This window comes from Budorcas taxicolor, chromosome 2, assembly GCF_023091745.1.
Source record: "Budorcas taxicolor isolate Tak-1 chromosome 2, Takin1.1, whole genome shotgun sequence".
Lineage (NCBI taxonomy): Eukaryota > Metazoa > Chordata > Mammalia > Artiodactyla > Bovidae > Budorcas > Budorcas taxicolor.
The window spans coordinates 40,175,373-40,200,428 of NC_068911.1; the positions used below are offsets into that span (position 1 = coordinate 40,175,373).

General features: G+C 46.5%; 1 protein-coding gene across 1 annotated transcript; it reads left to right on the forward strand.

Annotated features, from left to right (window-relative positions):
• The first annotated feature begins 5,408 nt into the window (after positions 1-5,408).
• Positions 5,409-17,153, forward strand: MEFV (MEFV innate immunity regulator, pyrin). Its single transcript, XM_052659540.1, has 8 exons — positions 5,409-5,685; positions 10,575-10,954; positions 11,393-11,488; positions 14,299-14,529; positions 14,929-14,951; positions 16,362-16,477; positions 16,655-16,687; positions 17,028-17,153. The coding sequence occupies exons 1-8, from the start codon at positions 5,409-5,411 to the stop codon at positions 17,057-17,059; spliced, it is 1,188 nt and encodes a 395-aa protein (XP_052515500.1). The 3' UTR covers positions 17,060-17,153.
• The last annotated feature ends 7,903 nt before the right edge of the window (positions 17,154-25,056 follow it).

Below are 25,056 nucleotides of genomic sequence, written 5' to 3' on the forward strand. Positions count from 1 at the left end.
CGGTGATGCCATCCAGCCATCTCATCCTCTGTCGTCCCCTTCTCCTGCCCCCAGTCCCTCCCAGCATCAGAGTCTTTTCCAATGAGTCAACTCTTCTCATGAGGTGGCCAAAGTACTGGAGTTTCAGCTTTAGCATCATTCCTTCCAAAGAAATCCCAGGGTTGATCTCCTTTAGGATGGACTGGTTGGATCTCCTTGCAGTCCAAGGGACTCTCAAGAGTCTTCTCCAACACCATAGTTCAAAAGCATCAGTTCTTCAGCACTCAGCTTTCTTCACAGTCCAATTCTCACATCCATACCATAATGCAAATGAAGCTCTCATTTGGTAACCTATTCTGACACTCTTAATGCATTACCTGGGACAGGTCAAAGCCACCCATCACACCCCACTTTGGAGAGTTGGCATCCTCTCCCACTTTTTCCACCTGCTGAGGGAGTCAGAGGTTGTCCCAGAAGTTGGTTCACCCTCAGAGACAACACCTACTCCAGTGTTCTTGCCTGGAGAATCTCAGGGATGGGGGAGCCTGGTGGGCTGCCGTCTATGGGGTTGCACAGAGTCGGACACGACTGAAGTGACTTAGCAGCAGCAGCAGAGACAACAGCTACAATATGTTTCTCAGAGGGAAGTTCATTACCTGGAAACTCACTTTGAACTTGAATGGTAGGCCTCTCAAAGTTTCAGATTTCTCCCTTAAAATTCAATATACTGGTGGATGAGGGAGAATTTGAGTCACAGTGGGATCCATTATTTTCAATTTCAGATTAACACAGGAACTCTTCCACGGTCTTCCCAACAGGGCTTTCCATTCTCTTAATAATAGATATGTATTATGTTCAGGATCCCCTGGAAAAGGGAATGGCTACCCACTCCAGTATTCTTGAATGGAGAATTCCATGGACAGAAGAGCCTGGTGGGCCACAGTCCATAGTGTCACAAAGAGTCAGACATGACTGAGTGACTAACACTTTCACTTAATCATATTCAACACCATAAACCTCTTTTATCATGAGGGTTGGGGAGACAGGATTGATATGTGCTTTGAAGCTAAACTAATTATGAAATGACTTTTTAAACTTATCTTTTTTCTTATTATAAAGGTAATACATATTGATTTTAAAGGCCCCAAATGATCCAAACTTGAACATTGTCGAATGTGATACCCCTGATGACCCGGAATGGAGAAAAGGTCAGGGGTCAGGGCTGACAGCACAGGTTGGACCCTTGGCAGCAGTTCCACTGGATCTAGATTTGTCATGTCCCTTTATTTGGGGGATGCGCACACACGTATAGTCACAGATGTACAGAAAGAAGAGCTCATCAACACTCCATTTGTTAATCAAACATCTAAAATGCATCCTGAAGACTATAATGCTATTTTCAAATTTCTTCATTAAAAAAAAAAAAAAATCACTGGGGACTTTCCTGGTGGCTCAGTGGTAAAGAATCTCCCTGACGATGCTGGAGACACGAGTTCAATTCCTGATCCAGGAAGATTCCCACATACCGCAGAGCAACTAAGCCCATGTGCCACAACTACTGAGCCTGTGCTCTAGAGCCTGGGAGCTGCAAATACTGTGCTGCAGCTACTGACGCCTGGGCGCCCTTGAGCCCATGCTCCCTGACAAGAGAAGCCACCGTGTTGACAAGTCGGCACATCACAACTAGTGAGCAAGCCCCCGTTCTTTGCAACTAGAGAAAAGCCTGAGCAGCACAAAGACCGAGCACAGGCAAAAGTAAATAAATAAATAAGTAAAATTTTAAAAATATATCACTGGATGGGACTTCCCTGGTGGTCCAGTGGCTGGAACTCTGAGCTCTCAATTCAGGGTGCCTGAGTTCAATCCCTGGTCAGGGAACTACACCCTACATGCCGCAACTGGGGATCCTGCACTTGGCAACGAAGATCCTGAGTGCCTCAACTAGGACCTGGGGTGGTCAAATAAATAAATATTAAAAAGGAAAACAATCACTGGAACCACAAAAAATGAAAGCATTGTGAGCCTCTCTTGACCTAGAAAAGCCTCAGCGGCAGCAAAGCACTATCTTTCAATACCTCTCTGCCTCAGAATTGCTCCTGTTGCAAAAAGCGTCACTGAAATTGCAAAACATCCTGCTGTAGAGTGGAAAGTCCCACTTCCTATGCGATTTGGTCATAGGTGCCTTAGTCTTAGCTTAGAGGAGTTTCCTGGCCAGTCAGATCAACGTCAGAGCTCCCAGGAACCGGAAGGATGCTTTGTGGCATTGCACAATTTCATCACTTCTGTGGAAGCAGTGGGAGACTGCCTTCCGGAATCTTGTGCAGGTCCTGGTCCCAGAAAAATCCCAGTTAAAACCCTTCTGGCCCAAACTGTGAATTTCACACATCTGATATTTGCACCATAAAGGTGCATTTGAGTTCATCCATTTTTTTTAAGGGAAGATGTTGGGTTTGGGTCTTATTTTCTCACCAGGATCCAGAAAACTGGGTGTTATCAGTTGTTAAATCCCAAACACTGGGAATACAAATCACATGGACCATCCAGACAACAAAATAAATTCAACCAATCGGAACTCAAGGAAGCCTTGATCCCAGGTTGGTCATACTCAGGGCTGTTTGTTCAGCCAGGCATCAGAATGCTGTCACTGACCTGCTGGAATGGTCAGCATGGCCCATTTTGAGCCTCATTGGTCAGCTGAAAAGGTGACATTCAGGGTTAGTGATGAATAGTAAAATTAAGTATCATTATTGGAGGGAGACAGTATTACAAAGTGGTTAATAGAGTGAGTTTGAACCCTGACTCTGGGGCAGGTCTCTAACCCACTAATCCCAGCTGTAAATGTGGGTGATAAATCCTGCTCTGAAGGGATGCTGCACAGATTTTAGAGAACAATGGGTATAAAGCACAGAATTTAAAAAAAAAAAAAAACAAGCACAGAGTAAGCATCATTCAGGGGTAACCGTATCACCAACAAAACATTTGGAAAAAATATCTGTAAGCCAAACATTTCATGATGAAGACAGCAAGTTTCAATCAGGATATGGCATCATTTGCCAACTCAGTGATAGAAATGTCACCATTTTGCAACCACCACTCTAGCAACTGATTTCGGAAGGGATCATCAATGAAGGCTAACACCATGGGGTGAAAGACTGAGAGCACAAGACCCTTCCACACGCCAGGTTACATGTTAATAACAAAGAAAGAAAACGACCTTTTACAATGGAGAGATTCCCAAGGATAAATAGGATATATCCCCAATCTAATAATGAGGAAACAATCACACAAATCTACACTGAGGGACATTGTACTTGAAACAGACTTTTTTAAAAACATTAATGTCTTGAAATGAAGAATTTCAAAAGGTGAGGGGTGGGTTTCCCTAGTAGCTCAGTGGATGAGAATCCACCTGCCAATTCAGGAGTCACAGATTCAATCCCTGGCCTGGGAAGATCCTACGTACTTCGGAGCAACTGATCCCATGTGCTGCAACTACTGAAGCCTGAGCACCCTAGAGCCCATGCTCTGCAACAAGAGAAGCCACTGCAATGAGAAACCTGTGCCATAACCAGAGTAGCCCCTGCTCTCCACAGCTAGAGAAAAGCCCACACTCAGCAATAAGGACCCAGTGCAGCCAAAAATAAACAACAAATCAATTAATTTAAAAGGTGAGGGGAGAAAATCCCCTGGTAGTTCAGTGATTAAGACTCTGTTCCCAGTGCAAGAGGCACAGGTCTGATCCCTGGTTGGTGAACTAAGATCCCACATGCTGCACAGCAAGGCCAAAAAGATATTAATAGTAAAAATTTTTTAAGTAAAAGGTGGGGGAATGTGAAAGTGTTCTAGATAAAAGGAGACTACAATGATATGACAACTAAAAGTAATGCATGATCTCTGACTGGATCCTAGATTGGAAAAAAATTTTTTCAAAATGAGCTATCAAAGACATTATCAGGATAACCGGGGCATTTGATTACAGACTGATTGTAGTATTGTTAACAATATTAGATTCCTTGAGTGTGATAACAGTATTCTAATTATTTAAAATAATATCCTTGGGGAAAAAAAAAAAAACAACAATATACTTGGGAATTCCCTGGTGGTCCAGTGGTTGGGACTTCGTGCTTTCACTGCTGTGGCCCAGGATCAATCTCCAGTCGGGGAATTAAGATTCCATTCCACAAGCCTTGAGGCATGGCCATAAATAAATACATAAGTAATTATCCTCATATTCTTGTTCTTAGTATTTAGGATGGTTAGGGTATTTGGAATGATACCTGATATGTTTTCAACTTATTACTAAATGCTTCAAAATAGAAAAAACAGAAGTGTGCACATGTGTATGAGGGGAGAGAATCACCAAAAATAATACATAAACAACTGATGAACAGGGGTTGAGAGCATATACATGTTCATTGTACTATGCCCTTAACTTTTCTGTGGACTTGACATTTTTCAAAAACAAAACTGAGGATAAAAATCATTGTAGCAGACAGAGAGCAGTTCAAAGAGGAAGAAGTCACTCCGCCCATACCACCGCCATTAGCTTCGGAGCCATGGCTGAGGCCCCACACTGGGCTGTGAGCCCTAAGGACACCTTTTTCACCCTTGTTTCTCCAGCATCCTGGTCCAGAACATGTGTTCAGTAACCGTACATGTATGACACCCTCCCTCCGGGGTCTGCTTCTAGGAAGTCATGGCAGAGTCAACGCTGGGACAAAGGAATCACGATGGTGGTCCCAGGCGTGGCATTCCTAGGCCTTTATGTTGCTGGAAGAACCAGACAACTGTAACTACGTCCAAAGGAGTTATCCCAGGGCTTTTCTCCCGCTGTGCCTCCAGACCTCACCTGTCTCCTCCGGCAGGAAAGAGCAGAGCTTGCAGGGCTGTATCTGCTGCTCCTCATCCTCCTGCCATTGGCTACAGAGGGTCAATAAAACCCCAAGTCTGGAGGAGAGAAGCTGACCAGAGGGACTGACCCTCATCATGATTCTCTCCAGCATGGGACCAGGGACTCTGTTCCCCCCACTCTCACTCCCACCTTCCTGGGAGGGAGGAGGGAAGCATCTGAGAAGCTTCCAAAGAGCAAGAATCTGAAACCCAATCCTAGACCCTCCCTCAAAGACTAACCCACCACTCCAAAGTCCAGCCTGGGTCAGCGAGAGCTGGCGTGCAGGACCACCACGTGTCTGACAAGGCATTGAGCCCTCCCACCTGGAAAAGCCTCTGATTCTTTGAGGAAGAGGACGCAAGCCAGCAATGACACACTAACAGCCTGAGTCTCAGTTCCTACCAAAACACAGAGCATTTCCTGTGCCTTTTCCGTTATTTCACAAGCTTCATCTTCTCACTCTCTGGGCACCAGGACAGACAGTAGTTTCTTCCCTCAGAAGCAGGACGACTGCCTCCAGTCTCTCCTGGTCAACACCATGGTCAGGACCCGGAGTGACCATCTACTCTATTCCCTGGAAGAGCTTTTGCCCTATGACTTCGAGAAGTTCAAGTTCAAGCTGCAGAACACCAGCCTGGAGAAGGAGCACACCCGGATCCCCCGGGGCCAACTGCAGACAGCCGAGCCGGTGAAGCTGGCCTCTCTGCTGGTCAACCACTACGGGGAGGAGTATGCTGTGCAGCTGACCCTGCAGGTCCTGAGGGCCATCAACCAGCACCTCCTGGCAGAGGAGCTTCACCAGCTGATCAGCCCAGGTAAGCGGCCCCAAGTGCCCTCCTCTCTCAGTGCAACTGCTGGCTGTTCGTGGAGACGGGTGGAAGGTACAAGAGGGAACTTGTGTTCAGACCAGTGCATACTGACTTGGGGGTCAGGAGTTCCAGGTCTGCGACAACTCCTGTGACTTCTTCAGCCAATCAAGTTCTGTCCCCTTCTCTGGTCTTTGCAGCTGGAGCAAAGCTAAGGCTCCCAGTGGCTTTAAAAAAATAAACCCAGGAGGCTGAGGTTCTGATTATGGGGCCAGATCAGGAGAGGCAGAAGCTGGATGCCTGCTGGTAGAGTTCTTCACTTCATTTGTCATTAACACCTACAGATGAGTCTTTGGTTGAGCAAGAAACTAACCACTATCGACTGGGTTGATGGGTAATATTGTTAACTCTTTTCAGTTTTGAGTTCTCCTCTAACACATGTCACAAAAGTATTCTAAAATTCTCAAAAGGGCTTTCTCCTTCCTTCCTTTTCTTTCCCTCATTTCTTTTTCATCTTTTCTTTCTTTCGTCTTTTCCTTCCTTCTTCTTCTACCCCTTTGTTGTCACTTTCTGATTTTATTACACTGTGATCAAAGAATGTGGTCTATTGGATTTCTACTTTTCAAGAGTTGTTTTTTTTTTTTTTGAGATTTGGTGGGGGCAGGGGTGCTACTCTGGGACCAGTTTAAAAAAAACTATTCTTTCATGTCTTAAATTTTCTTCTATTTCTAGATTTTAAGAATATACCAGGAATGCTTTTCATGTCCTTCTATGAGGTAGAAGAGTTTACATAACAAAATTTCTCTGCTCTTTGAAAGAGTGATAAAGCTAGACTATATCCTGAACCTGGTATAATTTAATGAGTATAATTTTAAAATTAATTTTTTTGTATTTTAAAACTTGTTTATGAGCCTCTTCAGGGTTTTTCACCAGTTCCTGAGGCAGCTTTTGTAAAATATGTTTTCCTGGAAAGCCAACAACAAAGTGTTTTAAGCAATCTTAATTTTACTATGGGGTTTTTCAAACCAAAATTAAGGTGCTAATTATAGGTTATTTTATTTAGTAGTGGTTTTCAAACTGTATCCCAGGAAGACATTTCAGGGATTGTTTAGAAAGTTGGCAAATACTTGATTCAAAATTTATGAATTAACTTACAAAACTAACTAATTCATATTAAAATGTGCCATTAACCAAATTTTAAAATATTGGAGGCCATCGGTGTGATAGTTCATATTGTACTTGAACTTTTTCTGGAGACCTTGAATTTCAGCCCTTTCTGTCATTTCTGGTTAATTAAATATTGCCCTGAAATTTCCAGGCAAACTTGTTTTTTAAACTGTTTACACCAAACTGGATGAGGTAGGACTTTCTTCATTTCATGAAATCAAAGTTACAGCAAAAAATTAGCTTCTAAAGTTTTTTTAATATAAATTTATTTATATTAATTGGAGGCTAATTACAATACTGTATTGGTTTTGCCATATATCAACATGAATCTGCCACGGGTGTACACATGTTCCCCATCCTGTCCCTCATGACCCTTGATTTCAAACTTTTGTGCCTATCTCTACTGACTGATAACTGAGTTTTGTAGACCTGTAATTCACACACAAATGTATTCCAATAAACTATTCTATGTAAGAATAGTTCTCCTGCCTAAAAAAGTTTTGAAAAGTACTACTTCAGAAATAAGACAGCAGATAATGAATATGATCTTATTAAATGCTAATTGACTGCCATTGTCTAGAACTTCCCGAACTTCCCTAATTTCGGAGGGGGTTCTCTCTTCTCTCCCTTTCCCCAAATGTTGACTCTGAGCATCGGGCATTCCCATGCCTTTCCATCTCATTGTCTTTTCAGTGTGTCGGATACAAGAAGGTGACACAGACAGCTCAGCAACGTCGGGTTCCTCTGGGGAGATGAAGCCCAAGAGCCTAAAGACCCCAGATGGCCTGGAAGGTGACAAGCAGCGACAAAGTGCTGATGGGGCTGGCTGCCCACCCTCCAGCCAGCCTGAGGCTGGCAGGGGGTCTCAGAAGAAGCCTCTGGGAAAACAGCGAGATCAGAAAGGCCCTGAGGGCCTGGAGGTGCAGAGCAAGCTGGGGGCCAGGAACACGACTCTGTCTTCCAAGAGAAGCCCCTTCCTCGGCAAGGTGCTGCGGGAGAAGGAGAAAGGGAGCTGTCCTAGCGTCAGGCTGCGGAGGAACGCCAGCTCTGCAGGAAGGCTCCAGGGACTCACCAGTGGGTCATTCGCTGGGTCCCCAGGAAGGAGAGAAACAAAGATATCGGAAGTGTATTTACCTTCAGGAAAGAAGCGACCCAAAAGTCTTGAATTTACCATTTGTCCAGAAGAGACAGGACCCCTCAATCCAGAAATTCTTCTGCTTCAGGAGAAAATGAACACTGAGAATCCAAGCTCAGCAACCACTGCCAGCGAAGTGGCCACTCTGAAAACAGGGCCGACTGTGACTCTGGAGAAAGGCTCCAGGAATCCAGAGCATGCCACAACCCTGGAGGGGACAGCACTTAGGAATACACCTTTCAGTGTACCACTGGCTGGAAAGACGATGATTGGGGAACATCTAGAACCCACAGCTCCTGCAGAGAGTGGAACTGGGTCTCCGAAGGCCTCCAGTGTGCCCCATGAGCCTTCAGATCCAGAAGTCTCTCCGTCTTCAGGTAAGAAAGGACCTCAGAGTCCAGAAGACCTAGTACCCTTAGGAATGATGACTGGTGCAGGTTTTCCCATGTGTTGTGCACAGTCAACTCTTTGTGACCCTGTGGACTGTAGCTGGCCAGGCTCCTCTGTCCATGGAATTTCCCAAACAAGACTGGAGTGGGCTGCCATTTCCTACTCCCAGCCATCTTCCCAACCCAGGGATCAAACTTGTGTCTCTTTGTGTTTCCTGCACTGGCAGACAGATTCTTTGCCACTGCACCACCTGGGAAGATGCACAAGCCTGCTTTTATCTCTAATCTATCCATTTCACTGGACCCTTGGGTCCACTTTGAGGGCCTCAATCCTCTGAAAATCTGATTGTAGGCCCTGAATCCTGAAAAAAGGCATATCTGCACATCTTCACAAAATGTTGCAATGTTGCATACATTTCAGCTAGTTAGCTCTTAGACACTTCTTTAGAATCCCCAAAGGCTTCTGAACCTTAGGTTGATCATCTGGGAAAGAGTAGGTAAATATCATCTTCTTACAATATTCCATGGCAGTATGTCAAGGGGCTGAGATTCTGCCAGTCTGTCTCTCTGAGCAGAGAGGAAGCTGGTGACCAAAATCATAGGTCTCTTTTACTAAAGAGGCAGAACTTAGGATTCTGATGGGTTGTGAATGACAGAAACACCAAAGTAACAGAACTGAAACAAGATAGACATTTGTTCCCCTTTCACAAAAATGACACACATAGTCTGGGATGAATGTGGTACCCTCTGGCTAGGAACCCCAGCTCCTGCTGCTTTTCTGCTCCACAGAGTTTGAAGCTCATGGCCTCAGATGGCAGCATCCTCATTCCAGGCAACAGGCTGGAGGGACAAAGGAGAATGGTATCACTTAGGGAAGGTTTTTGGAAGTTTCTAGATGCTGCCCATGATGCCTCTGTTTACATCCTCTTGGCCAGAATGTACAGACATACCTCAGCGATAACGTGGGTTTTGTTCCAGCCCACTTCAATAAAGCAAATATTGCAGTAAGCCAGTCACAAGAAAGTTTTGGTTTTCCAGTACATATGTTTACACTATATTGTAGTCTGTATTAAGTGTACAATTATGTCTAAAAAACTATGTATATACCTTTTATTTTTGTCCTGCATGGCGTGTGTGATATCTCCATTCCTCCACCAGGGACTGAACCTGGGCCATGGCAGTGAAAGGGTTGAATCTAACCACCAGACCACCAGGGAACATCCACACCTTAATTTAAAAATACTTTATTGATAAAGAATGTTCATCATCATCTGGTAGCACAGGGATGTCACAAACGTTTATTTTGTAAAAAATGAAGTGTCCCAATAAAGGGAAGTGCAATGAAACGAGGTGTGTCTGGAGTCGCATGACCACACCTAACTGCAAGGGAGGCTGGGAAATGTAGTTTTGGGGGAGCAGGGGTGGGGAAGCAGTCATATGGACCGCAAACAATGTCATCACAAGGGAAGTGGGAAACTGTCACTGGGGAGCTCACAGTCTCTTACAGATGTGATATGAGCTCCTGGGACCCTGAGAGAGGAGGAGGTGGGAGGGGACTCGTGGATTGTGTTTGTATTTCCTCTTGTGTCTCCTATCATTTCTGCTTTATGAAGCTGTGCTGGTGTTGGAGCAGAGCTAGTCGCAGCTGTAGGTCATCACGGTGGGTTACACCCTTCAGCCTTGTAAAGTTACTTCTCTACTTTCACATCATGTTTTCTAAATCTGGATGTGAGCAGTGGCTTCATTCAACACACACTTCCCAAATGTTTACCAGGTGCCAGGGGTTCTGCTAGGGTCTGTGGGTTCAACCACAAGCGAGTAACCATCCCCTGGGAACTCAAGTTATGCATCCTCTCAGTGGTGATACGCAGTAAAGCCAACACCAGTAGAATGTCTTCCCATCTTTATTTCACCTGTGTCAGTGTATGTGCAGGAGAAAGGCATAGAATTTATATCAAAATGCCTTTCTTTAGGATAAATGCCTGAGAATTCCAAGTTTCAGGACTGGCATGAGATCCAGGCCTTAGCCCTCAGTCCGAGTGTTCTCACTGGAGGGAAGTTAGGGGAGGACAAGCTAGGAAAAGGCCTCAGTCTAACAGAGAATATTCACGTCCCAGGCACAGATTCTCACCACACTGATTGGCAGCGTCTCCTGGTAGCATCTTGGGTTTGTCACTCAGGAGGCTTTTCCATTGCTGTGTCCTCAGGGAGGCTGCAGGACAAGGCTGTGTGTCCTCTTTGCCGTGCCCAGGAAGGAGACCCGGCTGGTGGCAGCTGTGTGCACATCTCCTACAGCTGCTCTGCGGCTTCCGGGGACCCCGAGGCCTCACTCAGCCGCTCATCCAGCTGCCCCCGGTGCCAGGACTTGTTCCCGGGGAAGGGCCATGGAAGCCATGAGTGGCAGGAGGGCCTGCAGATGGCCAGCCTGAACCCCAAGAGCCTGCCACAGTGTGAGCGTCACATGAAGCAAGCGCAGCTGCTCTTCTGCGAGGACCATGGGGAGCTCATCTGCCTTATCTGCCGGCTGAGCCAGGAGCACCGGGGCCACCGGGTGCGCCCCATTGAGGAGGCTGCCCTGGAATACAAGGTAGGGCTTCCTGCATTGGGACCCTTCTCTGCTGGGCATCTGAACACACCAGGGGGTTTCTCTGAAACGCTAGGAGCTGGTGCATTAGCCAGCATCCTTGGGCTGTAAATGGCAAACACATACAAATAGAGCCAGCAAAGAGGGATGCTGCATGTAGCTCAGAGGTCTATGGGAATCTAACTTCAGATACGGCTGAATCCAGGTGCTCACAAGAAATCTTTCTCACCACCTCTTGGCTCTGCTTCTTTTGGTGTGATGGGGTCATTCTTCCTCTGGTTACCTCTTCCCATGCTCCTGGCTGCAGCACCCTCAGCTTTATTCCCTGAAGCAAATTTTCCCATCTAGGGTTGGCACCAACTAAAGATGCCAGGGGCCAAGTTTAAGCTTCAACAAGCGTTGTGTGTGTGTGTGTGTGTGTGTGTGTGTGTGTTTTTCCAGGAGCAAATTCAGAAGCAGTTGGACCATCTGAAGGAGTTGAGAAAATCTGGAGAGGAGCAGAGATCTCAGGGGGATAAGAAAACAGTAAACTCCCTGGTAAGGTTAGGGGTGGTCTGTGGCCTGTCATTGACTGGGTTCACCCCTGTAGAAGGAAGCAGCGAACCCAGAGTGAGCAGGGGTCCCTCAAGTCCTGTACTGGCTCACAGGGAAACAGAGCTGATCACATATTTAGAGTCACCTGCTCCTGGGGGGCAAGGAATAACAGGTGTCCAGAGATGAGCTTGTCCCTAGGGATGGAGTCCACCTCTAGCAAGAAGGGGCATCTCCCAGGACCCGGTCACACTTTCTTAGACTCACCACAAAATGGTTTAGAGAAACGGACGCTGTAAGTGAGGAATGGGATTGAGGAAAGGGGAGGAGAGACTTTTTACTTTAAATACTGCTCCATGTTGTTTTTATAATTGCTGTTATCTTCTTTTTTACAAAAGCCATATTTATTTTTAAAATTCAAATGGTTAAAGTGGACATTTTCTTTTAAAACTGTGGTTCTGTAACACCGCAGATTCCAACAAGTACCACTTAGTAGCCTTCCTGTTAAGCTGTTGTCCAGACTCTTGGATGCTTTAGTTGCTCCTGTTTTCCCTTCGTGCAAAGGTGCCTAACTAACCCGCAGAGCCTTGATTTGTCTGATGCATTTCTGTTGGTTGGATTTCATCTCCCTAAGTTCCAAACTTGTCAGGACACACCATATGGCAGTGAGAGACAGGCAAAGAAAACAAAGGGCAGGATGAGAGGGAGGTGGGTGGCAGCTGTCCAGGTGTCTGACTTTTGGGAAACTGCTGAAAGAAAGAAAGTTAAGTCACTCAGTCATGTCTGACTCTTTGCAACCCTGTGGACTGTAGCCTACCAGGCTTCTCTGTCCATGGGATTCTCCAGGCAAGAATACTGGAGTGGGTTACCATTTCCTTCTCCAGGGGATATTCCTGACCCAGGGATCGAACCCAGGTCTCCCGCATTGGAGGCAGATGCTTTAACCTCTGAGCCAGCTGAATGGTAGTCAAATGAAAACCCTTTCCTATAACCCCAGGTGGCTTGAACTTGTGGGTAGAGCAGAGGTCAGGGGTGCTCCCGGTGGGGTGGAGGAAACCCAGGGAGAGAAAAGTGTCGAGCCTTCCTTTCAGGCACAGTGACATGGGCCCTTATGAAAAGGAAATGCTATTTTCAGGCCTTCACCTCCTCCTCTTCAAATAATGAAAAAAAAAATTTTAATCATAGAAAAGAGGGTAGGGAAAGCTTCTTTTTACAGCAGAAAGCCAGCTAAAACAAGTACAGAAGAATAATAATTAAATTAGAAGATTTCCACTATACAGTTGACACTGACAGGGATCAGCAACAGAAGCTAAATTTTTTAGGAAAAAACTGGCAGAGAATAGCATACTTACACACTCTCAAAGTACCACTCCCCAAATTACTTAGTAATTATAAAGGAAATAATATATATTTACAGTAGTGACTGGTAGACCCCTCCTTAACCAATTACCAACCACAGAATCCCTATCCTGATGATGGCAAACTGGATAGTCTTTGCCTCCCAAGGGGATGGGCTAGAAAGAGCACGGCATTAGGTCTATGGCAATCTCACCCCCACCGCATGTTTCTCCTGAATTTAATCATGAGCAAAATTATCAGAGAATTTTAGAATATAGGCCATTGAACAGGACGGTTGACCTGTCCTCTTAAAAAAAAAAAGTCCACATTACTGCCCTCAACAACAAAAGGTGTCCCAGATTCCATGTTTAGGAACATCACATTGGAAGCTTGAGACTGGCCACAAGTCTCAAGTTAGACACATGTGGCAGTATCTACGCCCACGTTTAGTGCTTAGTTGCTCAGTCGTGTCTGACTCTTTGCAACCCCATGGACTGTAACCAGCCAGGCTCCTCTATCCATGGGGATTCTCCGGGCAAGAATACTGGAGTGGGTTGCCATGCCCTCCTCCAGGGGATCTTGCTAATCCAGGGAACAAACCCAGGTCTCCTGCACTGCAGATTCTTTACCGTCTGAGCCACCAGAGAAGCCCATCTACGCCACAGAAACAGCAAATGCCGCAACCCAGTCTTGGTTTTTTTGTTGATAGTCTAGACTCAGACAGTGAGTGATGGGGAAAGTGACTTGTGCAGACCAGAGGCACGGGTGTGTGTCTGCGGCGCTGTGCTGTGAAGACCGGGAGAACACTCTTCCGCATGCGAAACCCAGCATGTGATTCAGCAAAGGCTGCTGATGTTACAGGGGAAGGTGTGAGGTTCCGCATGCATCGAGTTCATAGTCTTACTCCTTAATTACAGAAAGATACCAGGCAGTGTCAGATCCACTATCATATGTCAACTAGGGAACCACAGGTGGCAGGGGAACAGGGGCCAGGCAAACATCCATAAAGCATCCTGGGAGGCCCTGGGCTGTCTGGAATTTACACCAGAGTTCTACCCACTAGCAGTCTTTGTTGTGTCTAGCAGTTTTGCTAATAAAGGAATGTGCCCATATTAAAATTAACAACAAAAGGTGCAGAGACATTTTTGGTTCAAAAGAACTTGAGATTTAGTCCTGTCCTTCTGAGCCAAAAATGAGATTTCTTCTGTACGGTCTATGTGAAGGGTCCTCTCCCTCCTTGGATGAAGGAAAGTTACCCTAGAGCAACTCCATGTGTCCACCACAACTTTCTAGTGATGAGAAAGTCATGCGTGGCCAGTGTGCAAGAGTACTGGAAGTCAAGTTCACTTGCATCCAAATAGATGGACTGACTTGCCCCCAATCAGGGGGAGGAGAGAGGACTCTCTCTTTGGAAAGTGGGCTTCCGGGTATTCCCTGAGCACACAGGCCCCTACATCTCCCTGACTTCTGTTCCCCAGAAACAAGCTGAAACCCAAAAGCAGAGAATCCAGTACCAGTTGGAGCAGCTGTGCCAGTTTTTAGAGCAGCAGGAACGGCTCTTTGTGGCCTGGCTAGAGGAGTTGGGCCAGACCATCGGCCAGGTTAGGGAGACATATGGCACCCGAGGGACGAGGGACATCGCCCTTCTCGACGAGCTGATTGGGGAGCTGGAGGCCAAGCAGTGCCAGCCAGAGTGGGAGCTTATGAAGGTGAGCGCAGTTGGGCCTGGCCTTCCTCTGTCCACCATGTCCAGTAGGATGACAGGGGCTCCCAATACTGCCATCAGCTCTCCCCAACCCAGTGGTGAGGCCGTTGGGGCTGGGGTGGGACTCGTCCTTGGTGACCCATAATGCCTCTTGTGCTCAGGCCCCTGCAATGCACTCTCAGGAACCCATGGTGGCCTAGAATCTAGGGGATCCGTCAGCATCTCCCAGATGTCAGCAGACTTTGGGTACGGTTGTGGGCAGGCCCCAGCTGAGTTGCCACCTTGGTGATTAGAACTGGGGAGAGGGGCCCTGTTTTTGCTGACACTCTGGGGCAGGGAGGCCAGGAGTCAGCACAGCCCTTACAACACTGGTGATGGAGAACTTCTCTCTTTTCTCTCCTAGGACATTGGAGTCACCTTGCACAGGTACCAAGAGGTCCCCTGATGATCCCTTGGTTGGGGGGGGGGGGGCGGGTCCTACAGGTAGCATCTGGGGAGGCAGCCCTAGGAGGGAGAGGCTCCCAACCCCGGGGATGTGCCTCCTCCCATCTCCTGCAGCTTCCGAAGGCCTTTCTGGATTTGTGTAGGGAGAATGGGAGCATGATCAGGAGGGGAGTGCATGACTGAAGACGGAACCCAATGAACACACCTGTCGCATGGTGGTGGCTTCCTAGGAATAACAGCCTGTGTCCTGTGCAATTCACCTTGTGAAAACTGTTCTGCAGGACTGCCTGCTTGCAGGCACAGGGAGAGAGGCACTTCCCAGAAGTAGATCTGCTAAGCCCAGCAGGCAGCGGTGGAGGGGGTGGGCAAGAGAAGGGGAAGAGATGGGGAAGGGAGGGGAGGAAGGGAAGGGGAAGGAGGCTGGAACCTACAATCACCCAGGGGAACTTTACGAGATCCTGACATTCAGGTCCCGGCTGACAAATTAAATCTGAATCTTCAGGAGTATGACCCAAGCATCAATTTTTTGAAGAATTTTTTTTTTGGTGGTAAAATACATGTAACACAAAACTTGCCATTTTAAGCATTTAAAAATGTACAATTCAGTGAGTACCTTCATATCATCGTACATCACAGTACTGAACATCACCATGATCCAGCCATAGAACTCTCTCATCTGCCCAAACAGAAACTCCGTACTATTATACAACTTCCCAATCTCCCCTCCCCCGACCCTTGGCAACCACCATTTTACCATCTTTATGTATTCCACTACTCTAGCTACATCATATAAGTGGAATTATGCAATATTTGTGTTTTTGTGTTTATCTCACTTGGCATATCTTCAAGGTTCATTCATGTTGTAGAATGTGCCAGAATTCCATTCCCTTTTTTTTTTTTTTTTTTTTACATTTATTTTATGGCTGGGCTGCATCTTGGATCTTAGTTTCCCAATCAGGAATTAAACTTGTGGCCCCTGCAGTGGAGTCTTAACAAGTGAATCACCAGGGAAATCCCCTATTCCTTTTTTAAATTTTGGCTGCACTGGGTATTCCTTGTGTGCGTTTGATTGCTCTGCGGCACGCAGGGCCTTAGTTCCCCAACCAGGGATCAAGCCTCACCCTCTCCACTGGAAGCTCAGAGTGTTAACCACTGGACCGCCAGGAAAGTCCTCTGGTGTCTGTGGTTTTTAAAACTCCCCCGGAGAGCCCACCCCATGGCCAGCGTTAAGGACCAGTGTTTAGAACTTGAAGCCCAGGAAGGAAGCTTTCTTTCTGAAGTGGGTCTGGGCTGGGTGTGCCTGGTGGAAGCTGCACCTCCCTTCCAGTTCATGAGACCTTGGGCCACCCCCATGCTCCATCCCTCTTTTGCCAATGGTCTTTTTGTCTCTAGGGCCAAGATGGTGACTGTCCCTGAGCTGTGGGCCACGCCACCAGAGGTGAAAGAGAAGATCCACCTGCTCTACCAGAAATCAGAGTTTGTGGAGAAGCGCGTGAAGCACTTCTTGGGTAGGTGGGCTTGCAGGACAGTGGGAGGCGCCCCCTCACCTGCCCTCAAGAGCCATGTAGCCCAGACCCCCTGGCATCCCTTTTCCATCTTCCTTGTCCTTCCTGACTCTGCCTTCAGCCTCTCCCAGATCTGTCCCCACCTGGGGAACCTAACTCGAACTCCTTTTCTCCTTTTAGAGACTCTGCGGTCAGAAGTGGAAACGTTCAGTGGTGAGTATGGTGGTGGTAGTTTGTGCTGGCCAGGGGTCCCTTGTGCTGTTGATTTCTAGGTATTATTTAGAAGAGAAAAAAAAAAACCTATAACAAAGGTGGGAGAAAAGTCATGACAAGTTCTCACAGTCTCTGAGCCGGGGTCACTGCCAGACCACAGAATATCCAAGGCTGGCTTGGGTCCCAGGGAGGAACAGGGGCCTATAAAGTCAGAGGAAGCCGGGCAGGTCCTGAGCAGGGAGGAGGGGTCCTTGTCTTTCCTTGTTGTGGGGACCGGGGTGGATGTAGTCACTCTGACTGGGGATGCTCAGCATTGCCCCTATCTCCGTTTTCTCTGTAGTTGCAGAACTGATTGGTGGTCAGGCACTCTGAGGCGAGTAGCCTTGGCCTGCTGGGTCCCTGATCGGTCCCCCAGTGCGTTCCTGAAGAACAACCCTGTCCACATTTCCTGGATGTGGGGAAAACCCTGTGGGGATGTTGTCCATGGACCTGAAGTCAGGACTTCTAATTCTCTCTGCAGTTAATGTGATTCTGGAAGCAGAAACTGTCCACTCCAACCTCATCTTTCATCTTCTCTGATGACATGAAGAGTGTGAGCCTTGGGGGAAAAAAGTGGGACCATCTGCCTGCTAGTCCAGGAAAATTGAATAGCTGATTCGTGGTGCTGGGCTCTCTGAGCCTGCTCTCTAGCCACCATGACTGAGAAGTGAAGGTGGGAGACAAGCCAGGGTGGGTCCTGGGTGTCTGCAATGCAGCCACGAGCAGCAAGGAGAACACGACTCTGTCACCAGAGGATGGGCATTTGGTAGAAACAAAGAGGCAGTAAAATGAATGCCAGGCATGCACCTTTCTCCAGATCCAGATGGGGGAAGCCTGCTGGCATAGGGGCATCTCTGTGGACTACAAGATGGGGACATCTCCTTTTACAATGTGACAGCCAAATCCCACATCCCTCACAGCCACTGGCTACCTTCCCCCTGAGCCCCTTCAACCTATCCTGAGCCCCAGGACACATGATGGAGAGAAGAACATGGATCCTCTGACCATCTGTCCAGTGGGGGTGGCCACGGCCTCCCTGAATATCTGATACTTTGCATCTCCCTTCAGGCTCCTGGCCTTGAATCTTGAATCCATACACTCGACTGTCATTACTGGGTTCCAGTGCTGTGGGGAATATAATCAATAAAAAAACAGTCCCCGTGCCCAAGGGGTTTATGGAACAGAAGCAGAAGTAGGGTGGGTCACAAATACTGGTAAGGGTAAAGAGAACACACATACAGATGATACAAGGATTTCACAGCTATTGCTTAATAAATCCTTGTTAAGAATTAGCACCTGAGATGCTCCTGAGACAGAGCCTATCCTCATTTTCCCTCAGGACACTTGGCAAGGATGTGTTCCTTCATTCTACCTTCCCCTGTCTTGAGGACTTAGGAAGCCTGAAGAAAAACAAGCAGACTAGATCACTACACATCACTTTTGTACTTGGATTAATGAACTGTGGCTGGACCTCATAAATAAATCACTTAAAAATATAGTTATAATTGCATTTGTTGTCACTCAGTTGATTACGGTGAGATGCTGTTTGCATACAGAAGACCATGAAGGAGATGGGGCTGCTGTTACTATTCTTCCTGAGCTCTATCGGCCAATCTGTGGGTCTGTGGAATGTTAGGTTCTAGCTAATTCTCCATTTAAAGAGACATAGAGAGAGGCGGGGGGAAGGAGAGGGACAGACTTGGAGTTTGGGGATTGTAGATGCAAACTATTACGTTGAGAATGGAAAACAACAAGGTCCTACTGTATAGCACAGGGAACTATATCCAGTCTCCTGGGATAGACCAAATGAAAAGTAATATAAAAAAAGAATGTCTGTATGTGTATAACAGAGTCACACTGCTGTATGGCAGAGATTAGCACAACATTGTAAATCAACTATGCTTCAAAAGAAAAAAATTAACACACCCAAAGAATAAAATGACATATAGAGAGGGATATAAGAAAAAAGGAGGATCAAATGAAGACTGAACCACAAACTCCTGCTACTCCAACTTCTCTTCCCATCTTCACAGTGGAGCCTAGATTCTCCATGGTTGTGACCAGAGCACAAAACACATGCTTTCCTTTCTTCATGGAGCTTTGTTCTACATGCATAATCGACATGCTGACACAGCTCACGTGCCCTGTTTGCTCAGCTGTTCCCCGTGTTTGGCATTTGTGGTTACCAATTCTCCCTTGCTATCTTTCCATGAACATCTTGGTGTATATTTTCTGCCACCTTCCCATACACGTGATTTTCCCTCCCATTATCCTAAAACTGTTTCAGAATGTGAACTATTTGACAACACTTGCAGTGGTTGGTCATACAATCCTTCAGAAAGATTTTATATGTTTCATGACTGAAGTAGTGTTGATCATTTACAAAATTTTTGCTGATATGGTAGAAATGTAATGAGATTTTACCTGTGTTTTATTTCATTACATGAAATTGAGGCTATGATTTTTTCCATGTGAATTTCAACTTTTTGCTTCATTCTGTCAACACACATATTTGATAAACAATCCATAATAGTAATAGTTTTAGTCAAGCCAAACTGAGGACTACAGCCTGGGAGACACAGATTTAAGAAGTACGTGAATTGTGTTCCATAGAACCTCAAAATGGGGGAGGCTCTATAGGCAAAACCCCAAAGCTAATTGTTTGTCAAGAATTATAATTGAACCTGGTAAGAATAAGAGTGCTTATTAAGTAAGGACTGGTTGGGGTCCAAAATGGCTACAAAGTTACAAGGGGAGACTTTGGCCCACTAGGTTGCAGCTGGCAGCTACTACCAAATACATTTCTGAGAATGGTTTGTGCCATCCTTGAGTTTGATACAGTTCAGAAAATTGAGGTTCTCAATAATGCAAGCACAAGTCTGAAATTAAATCACAATCACTATCCTGCTCTATTTTGGATGCCTGAATCACAGTCTTATATTTTGGCAGAACAAGGAACACGGGCTTCCCTGGTGGTCCAGTGGCTAAGAATTTGCCTTGCAATGCAAGGGACATGGGTTCAATCCCTGGCCAGGAAGATTCCACATGCCATGGGGCAACTAAGCCTATGCTCCACGACTACTGAGCCTGTGCTCTAGACCCAGAGAGGTGTAACTACTGAGCCCACGGGCTGCAACTATTCAAGCTCAAGACACAGCAAGAAAAGCCACAATGAGAAGCTCACACACTGCAACAAGAGAGTAATTCTCACTCCCAGCAATTACAGAAAAGCCCATGCACAGCAACAAAGGCCCAGCATGGCCAAAAGGTAATTATTAATAAAAAAGAACAGAAAACATCAAACACGACAGGTTTCAAATGAGGCAGATTAGCGTGCACACAACTAGTTAGCATGACCCTGGTGTCTGGGAAAAGAACCTCATCTTTAATGGAGTACTAGCATTGGCGTTATGGGGGTGGGAAGGGAACATCTATCTCTATCTTCAAAGAGGGCATTTTCAACAATCTGGTAGCTGTATTTTTTTTTTTTAATGGTTAAAGCATATGTACAATGTAAGTTAGACAAGCCATAAAACAGGCTATTCTAATTAGCATAAAGTTCAAGCCAAATCATTTATAAGCAAGAATGCCTTCCCCATACCTCAACATGTGAAAAACTGCTTCCATCAAGTCTATAAAAATGGTACCGTTCCTTTAACTACTTGCTATGTGGGATCCAGATATTGAATGAGTTTTTTGTAGTACTTTTACATAAATCAAGATTGCCGGGAAAAAAATCAATAACCTCAGATATGCAGATGACACCACCCTTATGGCAGAAAGTGAAGAGGAACTAAAAAGCCTCTTGATGAAAGTGACAGTGGAGAGTGAAAAAGTTGGCGTAAAGCTCAACATTCAGAAAATGAAGATCATGGCATCCGATCCCATCACTTCATGGGAAATAGATGGGGAAACAGTGGAAACAGTGTCAGACTTTATTTTTGGGGGCTCCAAAATCACTGCAGATGGTGATTGCAGCCATGAAATTAAAAGACGCTTACTCCTTGGAAGAAAAGTTATGACCAACCTAGGTAGTATATTCAAAACCAGAGACATTACTTTGCCGACTAAGGTCTGTCTAGTCAAGGCTATGGTTTTTCCTGTGGTCATGTATGGATGTGAGAGTTGGGACTGTAAAGAAGGCCGAGCGCCAAAGAATTGATGCTTTTGAACTGTGGTGTTGGAGAAGACTCTTGAGAGTCCCTTGGACTGCAAGGAGATCCCACCAGTCCATTCTGAAGATCAGCCCTGGGATTTCTTTGGAAGGAATGATACTAAAGCTGAAACTCCAGTACTTTGGCCACCTCATGCGAAGAGTTGACTCAGTGGAAAAGACTCTGATGCTGGGAGGGATTGGGGGCAGGAGGAGAAGGGGACGACAGAGGATGAGATGGCTGGATGGTATCACCGACTCGATGGACGTGAGTCTGAGTGAACTCCGGGAGATGGTGATGAACAGGGAGGCCTGGCATGCTGGGATTCATGGGGTCGCAAAGAGTCGGACACGACTGAGCGACTGAACTGAACTGACAGAAATATTTTAAATATTAAATATTTGTATTTGTAGGATGTAATTTTCCCTGTCAGGTGGTTTTTTTATATTGAGATATAATTCACATCCCATAAAATGCACCCTTTAAAATACACAATTAATGGATTTTAGTATATCCACAATGTGTGAGTCAAGACTAATTCCACAACATTTTCATCACCCCCAAAACAAGCCTTGCACCCATTAGCAATCACTGGTCTTTCCCCTCTACCTTCAGGCCTTGGCTACCACTAATCTATTTTTTATCTATACAGATTTGCCTGTTCTGGACATTTCACATAAGAATTACAATATATGGTCTTGTGTGACTGGTTTCTTTGGCTTAGCACAGTGTGTCAAAAGTTCATTCATGTTGCAGCATGTATCACTGCTTTGTTCCTTTTTAAATTGTTAAATAACTCATTATATGGAGAAGGCAATGGCACCCCACTCCAGTACTCTTGCCTGGAGAATCCTACGGATGGAGGAGCCTGGTAGGCTGCAGTCCATGGGGTCGCTGAGTCAGACACTGAGCGACTTCACTTTCACTTTTCACTTTCATGCACTGGAGAAGGAAATGGCAACCCACTCCAGTGTTCTTGCCTAGAGAATCCCAGGGATGGAGGAGCCTGACGGGCTGCCGTCTATGGGGTCACACAGAGTCAAACACGACTGAAGCAACTTAGCAGTATATGGATATACATCTTCTTAATCTGTTCCGCAGACAAGTGGGTTGTTTCTACTTTTCAGCCAGTATGAACAATGCCATTTGTGTTTAGGTTTTCATTTCTCTTGGGTTTATACCTAGGAATGAAATTATTTGATGCTATAGTAATTCTTGATGGTTTTGAACTATTGTGTTGGAGAAGACACTTGAGAGTCCCTTGGACTGCAAGGAGATCAAACCAGTCAATCTTAAAGGAAATCAGCCCTGAATATTCATTGGAAGGACTGATGCTGAAGATGAATCTCCAATAATTTGGTCACCTGATAAAAAAAACTGACTCATAAAGGAGACCCTGATGCTGGGAAAGATTGAGGGCAGAAGGGGATAACAGAGGATAAGATGGTTGGATGACATTACTGACTGGATGGACATGAGTTTGAGCAAGCTTTGGGAGCTGATGATGGACAGGGAGGCCTGGCCATGCTGCAGTCCATGGGGTTGCACAGTCGGAAATGACTGAGCAACTGAACTGATAATAATTCTATGCTGATATTGTGAAAGACTGCCAAACTGTGGCTAAGCATCTTTTCTTTCTTTTTTTCACCACGCTGTCATGCATGCAATGTCTTAGTTCCCTGACCAGGAATCAAACCAATGGACTGCCAGGGAATTCCCACTAAACATCTTTCAAATGTCAATATCATTTAGCTTTCCTCCTGTATGGAATGGTTCCATGGCCTCTGCCTCAGTCTTCGGTCAGTTGGCAGGAGCTCTGTATGCTGGGAATGCCTTATTCTTTATTTGACTTATCTTGCACAATTGCATTCCAGTCTACCGCTTGTTTGACTTTATCAATATTATTTTCTAAAGTTTCTTTTTTTAATACATTCTCACAAGTTTATATTCTACTTTAAGGCACCTGTTTCCTACTCTGCCTCAATATTAAACTTAGCGTTCTCGTAAATATTCTTTCATTGGCTACTAAATCCCAATTTGGGGGTATTTAAAGACAGGAGTCTTCCTTTTTTGCAGGAAGCACACACAACTTTTGCTAGTACCAAGCTTAATAGCCACCCTTTCATACGGTCGACACATATATTCAGATCAATTTTAGCATTTATTGTTCTATTTATTCACTCGTAGTTCAAACTATACAGCTTTGACTAAAGAAGGTTTTTGTTTGGTAATTTTGATGTCTGGAAAGACAGGTATTCTTTAACTTATTGCTATACAGTTTTCGTTTGTGATTTTTTGCCACACAGTTTTGACAATAGTCTCTTCAAAACACATTTTAGACCATGGCTGAATCACTCAGTTTCCGTTAAGAAAAGAGACTCGTTTATATTTTCACTTTAGTCATCCTGACTGACAATGACTTTACACAGAGAAATAAGGCAATCTCTGCTCTTGTGTGGCCCAAAATCTTGACCAATACCTCCCTGGCGAATGAATCGAGTATGTGAACAAGGCAGAAAGAAAAGATAAACGGAGAACGGAAGCGGAATGGAGTTAGGATTCCTCAGAAAGTAAGATGGCCGGTCCAGACCGCAGTGTACGAGTTGGCATACGGGGGAGGGAAGCGTCGCCTGGCTCTGACCAACGGGCGGCCCCTACCGAAAGAGACGGCTGTAACAGAACCCTAGACCCGATAGAGGCCAAAACCCACCACCAACTCACCGCCACCTCAGTTTTTTGATAGACCCCAGGTGCTGCGGCGGAAACTGCGGCTGCCTCGCACAGACCTTCCGGTCCTCCCGCCAGCCCACTTCCGGTCGAGCCCAGATCCTGCTCGGCCCCAACCGCTGAGCCTGACGATCTCCCATTGGCTGTGTGGCGCCGAACTACATTTCCCAGCAGCCCCTGTATTTAGCTCTTCTGTACTTGGAGTGGTGCCAACCAGGTTTGGCGGGCTGGAGCTAGCCTTTAGGTTTCCGTCTCCCAGGTACAGCCTCAGAGAAAGCGGATGCTGCCAACCTGGCCTCCCTGCGGTCCTGAAAGTCCTGCTGGTCGGCCTCGAGCCTCGCCTTCTGAAGCGCAGACTGCCCGCTCCAAGCGAGGAGACCAGGCTTCCGCACCGGAAACGAGGCACCGGGCGTGACATCACGGCCGCCTAGACACCCGGTCTCCCAGAAGACACCGCGTCCCGGTCGTCCTCACCAACTAACCGCAGCTCACACAAATAATAGCTGGCTGCCAGTGAGGACACCCCGAAGGGCGAGGGTTGGGCTGGGCCTCTCGCGCCTAGTTTCCCAGTCTCTCCCTGAGTCTGGGTCCGGGGTTGTCCCCAGCGTGCGCCCAGGCACAGCAGAACCCCAAAAGGTGAGGGGCTCCGGGAGGGCGGGAACCAGACTGAGGCGGCCTCTGGGGAGCGAAACAGGGGCCATTGCTGGAGCGCACCCCAGGCAATACCGCCAGTTGGGCTCTGCGGTGAAGGTGCTCCTTGGCCAGTGGGAGAGGCTGCAGAGTGGGCCTGGACCGGTGGGCCCTACCGGGATGCCCCCTGTTCCTCTTACAAGACTTTGAGGGCGGAAAAGAGTCGGCTGGCCACATGTAGACCCCTCATGCTGCCTTGCGGTTGCTCCTTGGGCCAACTGCCCCCTGAATGACATCCTAGGGACATGCTGTCCAAGGGCTACGGTGAGGCCAGGTTCAGTTGCCAAGCTGACCTCTAACCAGATGCCCTCGTTATTGAACCTCGGATTTCCTGTCTTTTGGCCCGTTGCTTTTTTTTTTTTTCCCAGCGTGAGTGAAACCATTTTTCCTGGAGTTTGGAGTTTGAGCTTCACATTGTCATGAGGAAGACCCTTGGTCTTCTGCCGGTTGTCTTTGCTCCCTTCTGTTTGGCCCTTGAGGTTTAGACATCTTCCATTCGCAGGATATTCCTTTCAGGTCTTGCTGAGAGTATCAGGTGCAGGGGTCTTCCTTTCAGTCGTGAGTTCCCTACCCCCAGCTTATCTTTCCTTACTGATTTAGATTTCACGTGGCCTCACCGCCCAAGAAACATTGGAGTAGAGGCATGCTCAGCCTGACCCATGGTTTCTCTCATCTACAGCTGACTGATAGGTTTTCTCCAGTAAGAGGTGGCTCTTGAAGCTCTGCAGAAACAAGTGTGGTGTGTGATTTCAAGGCACG

Coding starts and splice junctions, on each gene's coding strand:
- MEFV (XM_052659540.1), top strand. CDS start 5,409: ATGGTCAGGACCCGGAGTGACCATCTACTCTATTCCCTGGAAGAGCTT. Junction 11,489..14,298: donor AGAAAACAGTAAACTCCCTG/GTAAGGTTAGGG, acceptor TCTGTTCCCCAG/AAACAAGCTGAAACCCAAAA. Junction 14,530..14,928: donor CAGAGTGGGAGCTTATGAAG/GTGAGCGCAGTT, acceptor TTTCTCTCCTAG/GACATTGGAGTCACCTTGCA.